This window comes from Octopus sinensis, linkage group LG2 (genome assembly GCF_006345805.1).
Source record: "Octopus sinensis linkage group LG2, ASM634580v1, whole genome shotgun sequence".
Lineage (NCBI taxonomy): Eukaryota > Metazoa > Mollusca > Cephalopoda > Octopoda > Octopodidae > Octopus > Octopus sinensis.
This window is the reverse complement of record NC_042998.1, coordinates 54,567,052-54,575,726: the sequence shown is the minus strand read 5'-3', so window position 1 is coordinate 54,575,726 and position 8,675 is coordinate 54,567,052. Positions and strand designations below refer to the sequence as shown.

General features: G+C 35.8%; 1 protein-coding gene across 2 annotated transcripts in view; it reads left to right on the top strand.

Moving 5' to 3' along the window:
- The window catches only part of LOC115224684 (katanin-interacting protein-like), a 656,564-nt gene that overhangs the window by 174,318 nt on the left and 473,571 nt on the right, over positions 1-8,675 (top strand). For both annotated transcript variants that reach the window (XM_036513321.1, XM_036513315.1), the window contains exon 16: positions 1,628-2,243. In XM_036513321.1, coding sequence (XP_036369214.1) covers positions 1,628-2,243 — 616 coding nt within the window. The remainder of the gene's footprint in view (positions 1-1,627; positions 2,244-8,675) is intronic.

Genomic DNA, 8,675 nt, shown 5'->3' with positions numbered 1-8,675 from the left:
GGGAGAGAGAGAGATAAACATAGAGAGTAAGAGAAAGCGAGGGAGAGTCCGAGAGAAAAGAAAAGTAAGAGAGTGGGAAAGTGAGAGAGAAAGGAGAGAGAAACAAAGAAGAAGAATCATTATCATTATCATCATCGTTTAACGTTCCTTTTCCATGCTAGCATGGGTTGGACAGTTTGACTGGGGTCTGGGAAGCCAGGAGGCTGCACCAGGCTCCAGTCTGATCTGGCAGTGTTTCTACAGGTGGATGCCCTTCCTAACGCCAACCACTCTGTGAGTGTAGTGGGTGCTTTTTTCGTGCCGCCGGCACAGGTGCCAGGGGGGCTGGCAGCGGCCACGATCGGTTGGTGTTTTTTACGTGCCACTGGCACAGAAGCCAGTCAAGGCAGCGCTGCAATCCGCCACGTTCGGATGGTGCTTTTTACGTGCTGAAAGGAAGCAAAGGAAGTAACAACCACACTCTTACCCACGCGTAGAGCGGGTCACCTTAAGCTATTATATATATATATATATATATATGTATATATGAATATATGTGTATATATATATATGTATATATGAATATGTGTATATATATGAATATGTGTATATATATGAATATATGTATATATATATATATATATATGAATATATGTATATATGTAGTTGAGGTTATAAGAGATAATGGTGTCATTGAGACCCAAAGATGTCAGGTAATACTGAATAAGTGCTATAGACAGACCATAGTTAAGTTCCAGATTTGGTAATATTGCGAATAAAGGGTTCAACATTGGTTCTATGCCAGCATGTGTATATATGAATTTTTTGCGTAATGAGCTAAAAAAGACCAAGCCTGTATAGATATTAGAGCATTTATAGATAGAAGGTCTTACAGAGCTGTTTCTAAGTCCTGGGGTCGATGTGTTCGACTAAAGTCGGTGCTCCAGCATGGTCCCAGACAAATGACTGAAACAAATAAAAGAATATACATTTGCTGCAAGCATGCTTGTGTATATATGAAGAGTGCATTGTAACCATGTTTTTAAAGGTTTGATCCCACAATGGACACACATCCTGACATATACATACACACATGTATGTGTATGTATGTTTCCTCAGCAATGCTGTATTCTATATTTCGTTACCTAAACAATGAGATGAACATCCATTTACAGTTCACTCTAAACCTATTTAAGCCACAGAGCTTCAAGGCAAGTTTCAGAAATTGGTTAACCATTGACACTTCACTGCTTGTTAATCTTATATATTTCTTCCTGTAATTGCGATTCTATTTGTTAAATCAACTTTTTCAATAAGCTGAATGTGTGCTGCAAACATTTATTTATTTTACTGTCATTTATGTATTAAATATTTTTGTCATAATGAAAATCTCAATAATCGTGTTTGACATTCAGTTTATTTCATAGTTGTACAATGGATTTGTAAATGCTGGTTTATAAATGTTGGTTTTATAATTAAAATATTGTGAATAATTTTGTGTTAAATAATTTAAATATAAATCCTAGAGAAATACTTAAATACTTTTTTTTTTTCGTTAATTGGAAATTTAATTTCAGTTAAATTTCTATTTTGTATTTTTCATCTGTAAAATGTTATTAAGATGTAATTACTTTTCTTCTTTTGTCAGGACCTCAACATTGGTGTGAATCTCATTAAAGTTTTCATCAATGACAAATTATTGTATAGTGGGAGTGTTGAGAAAGGTTGTGGCAATCATATCTTTGATTTTAGCACCTCTATTGAATTAGGTGTCTCTTCTAATAATCGTTCCTCTTCGCCTTCTCTAGAATCATTACCACTAAGCAACAATAACAATCTAACGAGGCGTAACTCTATTGACAGTGATTTAGCCAAAGCCTTACGCAAAAGAGACACTGCCTCTTCAGCACCTAATTCTCGATGTCCGTCACGTGGTAGAAAGCGATCCATTTCACTTTCTCCTTTATCGCCGCCACTCAGTGCTGGTCATCCTGTTTCCAGAAAACATAACCTTCCTTTAACTAATTCTCATGGAGAAGTTATTGACGACAGCAAAGATCTCAGTTTTTCACTCCTCACATCAAAAAAACCTAGCTCTGTGAAAAGTAAATCTCCATGTCCATCAAGAAAAACCTGCTCGCCCCGACCTAAATTTAATGTTTCCAACCAAAAAGACCCTTGGGATGTACTATTTTCTGAAAATGATAAAAATTCTTCTCCAAAACATTCACCAAAATTATCTCTTGACAATACTTCAGCAAATGGTAAGTAAAATCACAACTTTTAATACTTTATCTATTGCTAGGCTGTCAGTAAAAATATTTGTTGATCATGTACATACCTTATCTTAATAGACTGTTATATAGTCAAAGCCTCATTAATTACTATGATGCCAATAATCTATCTATCTATCTATCTGTCTGTCTGTCTATCTATCACACTCATACACACACACACACACGCACACACACACACACACAAACTCTCTGTCTCACTGTATTTCTCTCTCAGCAACTTTTTCTCTTCTCCTTCTTAATATATGTTGTGACAGGAGTTATCTTCACTTTTGATTCGTCCCCTTCTTCTGCTCCTTCACATATATCTTGTGACGGACAGACAAATGGAGATCAGCTTCTCTTTTATAATATAAGATTGTGTAAGAGAGAATTGTAATAGAAATAGAGTACATGCTTAGGGTAGAACTTGATACTTATCAGTATGGACTTTGTTGCCTCATGATTTTGAGTTCAATTCCAGCCAAAGTTGGCATTTTTAACCTTTTGTAGAAGTGTGAATAAAATAAGCACCAGTGATATACTCATGGTGCTTATGGCATGGCTGTGTAGTTAAAAAGTTTGCTTCACAACCATGTGGTCTTGGGTTCAGTTCTGCTGTTTGGCACCTTAACCATGTACCTTCTGTTACATATTACTTTGAGCCCACTAGTGTCCTCTGAGGGAAATAGGTATATGTTTGTGTATGTGTTTATGTGTCCATATGTATTTCTGTTTTAACAGTTACACCATGGCCTCAGGATGCTGAGCCTTTCTGCTGAAATGACAGAGAACCAGGATGCCTGGGGCCTTGCTGTACTTGAGAAGGCCTGTGCCCTACAGCAGAAGTGCTAAGTCTGGTCCCATTGGTGGAGAGGATTGACCTGCTAAAGTCTTGTGGCGGTGTCATATAAAATACCTGTGCAGTGTCACGTAAAAGTGCCAGTGAGGTGCCATGAAAAAGCACCTGCGCGGTGCCACATAAAAGCATGTACCATGTTAAAGCTCCCTTGCTGTTCCATATAAAAGTGCCTGTATGGTGTCACATAAAAGCACCTGCGTGGTGTCATGTAAAAGCACCCTGCAAACTTTGTAAAGTCACTGGTGTTAGGAAGGGCATCCATCTGAAAAAAACCATGCCAAATCAAACTAGAACCCGGTGCAGCTCCCCAGGTTTCCAACTCTGGTTAAACTGTCTAGTACATGCCAGCATGAACAATGGATGTTAAATGATGTTGTCTATGTCCCTTAAATTAGCAATCTGACAAAGAAAGACCACCAAAATTAGTACCAGGCTTTAAAATTACCCTAGAAACAATGCCTGACTAAAAACCCTTCAAAGCAGTTGCTACAGCATGGCCACAATGTAATGAGCGAATCAAATGAAAGACAGTCCAATAATTTGTCTAAGCACAACGTTAGTTTTGTAAAGGGGAAAGCACAATAGTCAGATTTATCTAATTGGGATACTTTAATAATTCTTTCTACTATGGACAAAAGGCCTGAAATTTGGTAAGGGGCGTACTAGCTGATTATGCCGAGCCTGATGCTTGACTAATACTTATTTTATTGACCTAAGATGAATGGCTTGGTCTGTCTTAGTTGAACTTGAACTCTGAGGTCAGAAGAAATGCTACTAAGGATTGTGTGGAGCATGCTTGTGATTGTACCAGTTTGCCACCTTTGGGTACTTTAATAATAAGGTTCTTCATCATTGTCACCTCTTCCTCCTCCTCTATTGACCCCTTTGTACTTGTTTTATTAATTTTCTAATTAGCAAAATACCAAGACATACAGACTGTACATACACACAGACACACACTTATATTATGAGTCATTATTATCTTTGTCCATCTTGGAGAATCTGAGATTCTGGAAGCAGAATGTGTGTGTGTGTATATATATAGTACAAAGTAAGATAGGGGTTATGTATATTGTTTTGTTCAATTTTCATGTTCCTATTTATATAATTAATAAATAATATGAAATTGTAATATCTGTAAGTTGATGATCGAAATGAATTTGTTCCTCCATTTTCTTATTTGTATTATATATATATATATATATATATATACATATATACACACACACAAATTCCTGTTTTCCAGTGTCTCAGATGACCAAAGTCTCAGAGCAAAAAAACTTAGAAAAGGGTAGCAATATCAAACTTCCTCCTTCACCAAAAGCCAACCACATAAAAATAGCCATGCAAAAGGTGATTACACATGTGGTGCTCCTGCATGGCCACAGCCTTTGGGCTGAAATGCATGAAAGAATAAAAGAATTAAAGAACATGTACAAATGAGTCCCCTTCTTCAGTTTCCTCCTTGAGACATCCCCACCATCCATTATTTCTCTCTAACTGCACTAATCTGCTGCTGTTATTAAATGTGAACAGGACAACTGTATACTTCACCATCTCTTCCTTTACTCACTCAGAACCATGTCATCTGATATCTATGCCCTCATTCCTAATACTGTCCTCTCTGCCATTATTATACATTGATCACTCTCCTGAGCCACCAAATTATCTCCCCTTCACCAACATATATCTCATCATCCCCCCCCATTCACTGTAATTACACCACACCTTTACAACTTACCTATCTACATGGTGTCTCCTTCCTCTCTCTCTCTGTCTCATATCTTTCATTTTTCTCCTGCCCAATGTCTCATTATTATTATTACTACTAAGGTAGTGAGCTGGCAGAATCGTTAGCATGTTGGATGAAATGCTTAGCAGTATTTTGCCTGTCGTTACGTTCTGAGTTCAAATTCTGCCTAGCTCAACTTTACCTTTCATCCTTTTGGGGTTGAAAAAATAAATACCAGTTAAACAAAGGGGTTGATATAAATGACTCATCCCCTCCCCAAAACTGCTGCCCTCATGGAAAAATTTTAAACCTTCATTTATTATTATTATTATTATTATTATTATTATTATTACTATTATTATTATTATTATCATTATTATTATCATTATTATTATTATTATATTATTCTGCTGCTCTTCGTAATTTTTCTGCACTGTCAATCATCACCTCTCCCCTATCTTCCTCTAACTCATATGTATCATTAGCCACTTATCAGCCCTACCCAGTTTCTACAGTTGTCACCAACTTTTTCCTATTATTTTTTTTTATTTTCACATTAAAATGGGTAGTGTATCCCCCCTCATTTGAAGGGGTGTCTTAGACTTGTAGCCTGCACGGTGACATCATGCATAATGACCTTATGAGTTTTGGTGTCACTAAAAATGCACCTAGCACACACTGTAAATTGGTTAGCATTGGAAAGGGCATCCACCTATAGAGACCATGTCAAAACAGACATAGGTGCACAATGCAGTCTTAATACTCATTAGTTCCTATCAAACCATGTACCCCATGCCAGTATAGAACATGCACATAAAATGATGATGATGGTGGTGGTGGTGGCAGCAGCAGTGGCAATGATGCACCTTCCTTGATCTTCTGACCCCAATACTCTTTTTGATTCATCATTGTCATCATCGTTTGATGCTCGCTTTTCCATGCTGGAAACGGGCTGGACAGTTTAACAGGAGCTGACCAGGGAGAAGACTCCACCAGACTTCTGTGTCTGTTTTGGCACTGTTCGATACCCTTCCTAACTACCTGGCGGAGTGGACGATTCATATATACATACATACATACATATATATATATATAATATATATAATATATATAATATATATATACACACTACACTCTCGGAGTGGTTGGCGTTAGGAAGGGCATCCAGCTGTAGAAACACTGCCAGATCTGACTGACCTAGTGCAGCCTTTGGGCTCCCCAGACCCCAGTTGAACCGTCCAACCCATGATAGTATGGAAAGCGGACGTTAAATGATGATGATGATGATGATGATGAATATATATATATATATATATTATATATATATATATATTTATGCACTGGTATGGCTGTATGGTAAGAAGTTTGTTTCATGACCACATGGTTGCAGGTTCAGTCCCACTACAGGGCACCTTGGGCAAGTGTCTTCTACTACAGCATTGGGCCGACACAAAGCCTTGTGAGTGGATTTCGTTGATAGAAACTGAAGGAGGCCAGTTTTGTATATATATATGTGTATGTATGTTTGTATGTGCTTGCGTGTGTGTGTGTGTGTACCTTTGGTGTCTGTGCTTGTCCCCCACCATCACTTGACAACTGGTGTTGGTGTGTTTATGTCCCCATAATTTATCGGTTCAGCAAAAGAGACTGATAGAATAAGTACTAGGTGTACAAAGAATAAGTCTTGAGGTTGATTTCTTCAACTAAAACCATTTAAGGTGGTGCTCCAGCATGGGTGTCAATCAAGTAACTGAAACAAGTAAAAGAATAAAAGTATAATTGTAATTTTAGTAAATAAATTAATAAATTGACATAATATAATGTCTAAAAGTGATGAACCACCTATTGATCCCCTCCATTTTTTATTGCTCTCTCTCTCTCTCTCTCTCTCTTCTCTCTCTCTATATATATTATATATATATATTATATATATATATATTAATTTATTATATAGAAGGAGCTTCTACAGGACTAGAACTGTTTCATTCAAAAGAAATCATCAGGAAGCTAGGTGACAAGAATAGTTTGGCATTTATACATTTAGGCAGGTTTAAAGGGGTGGTGGTGGGGGACTTTTTGGGGTAGGCATGGAGCAAACTATCATTCTTAGGGGAGTGGTCAAAGGAATCAGTGATAAAGTAGATAAAAGAATAAATAGAATAATAGAGTTTTAGGTAAATAAGGAGACTCTCACTTATACACATATATATACACATATATATACACATACACACACACACACACACATATATATATATACACCCACACACATACATATATATATATATATACATATATACATACACATACACACATACATCCATATACACATGTATATAACATGTGTATATGGATGTATGTGTGTATGTGTATGTATATATGTATATATATATATATATATGTATGTGTGTGGGTGTATATATATATATGTATGTGTGTGGGTGTATATATATATATGTGTGTGTGTGTGTGTGTATGTGTATATATATGTGTATATATATGTGTATAAGTGAGAGTCTCCTTATTTACCTAAAACTCTATTATTCTATTTATTCTTTTATCTACTTTATCACTGATTCCTTTGACCACTCCCCTAAGAATGATAGTTTGCTCCATGCCTACCCCAAAAAGTCCCCCACCACCACCCCTTTAAACCTGCCTAAATGTATAAATGCCAAAACTATTCTTGTCACCTAGCTTCCTGATGATTTCTTTTGAATGAAACAGTTCTAGTCCTGTAGAAGCTCCTTCTATATAATAAATTAATTTTACTCTGCTATGTATTGAGTACCTTATTTACTGTGGTTAACCCCGAATCAACCCGGGACTACATATATATATATATATATATATATATATATATATATATATATATATAGATATATATATATTGAAACACTCCTGTCACAACCTAGGACCTTGAAGACTGCTTAAATGCAAGAAAGTATACTAGTCCCTGAATATTTGATATTCTATATTTTACATTAATATTTAAAAAACAGAGTTGGAATTCCTTTGAATAATATATATCCCTCTATACACAATAGTACAAACCCATTTATATATATATGTGTGTGTGTGTGTGTGTGTGTGTGTATATATATATAGTATATATACTGTCTGATAGATTTCTGTATAGTTTCTATGTATAAAATTTCATTTGGAAGTCTTTGGTTCACCTGAGGCAATTGCACTAGACATTTGCCTATGTAACTGAGCAATTGAATCAGACCTGGAATGATGTGGCTGTAAACAAACACAACTTTTTGACCTTATGACTATGAGAAAATATGCAGCCATGTCTAGAAGAAATAGTTTGTTTAAAAAATAAATGTTAAATAGTCTGTTACAGTTAAACCTTTTGGTGGCATGATCCATTTATTTCGTGTTCTAGAGCTACAAGAGATATTGATTCATCTGTTGTTTATCTTCATATTCATATACCAGTGTTTAGTTTCATGTACTACTGTTTATATATAATTGGTATTGAATCTTGCAGTTGAATGTGTGACATGTAAAATTTAGAAATAGGTTGACTTATCTATAAAGAAATCGTAAATGATACAAACATGAAGATTATATTGTAAGAGATGCTGCATGCAATTTCCAAAGAATAGCAAAGATTGGCTGACACGTGAGAAAGGCCAAGATAGTTAGATCAGATCTTAGAAAATTGAGATTTGCATAGATATGGCAAAAGATCATGGTTTTGATAGATAATACTTTTCAAATTCTGACCAATCCAAAATATAACTTTGTTGAAGATTTGCAGTAAACCATTATTAATGAATAGGAATTTATAAGCTTTTGAGACAATGTGAAATCATCC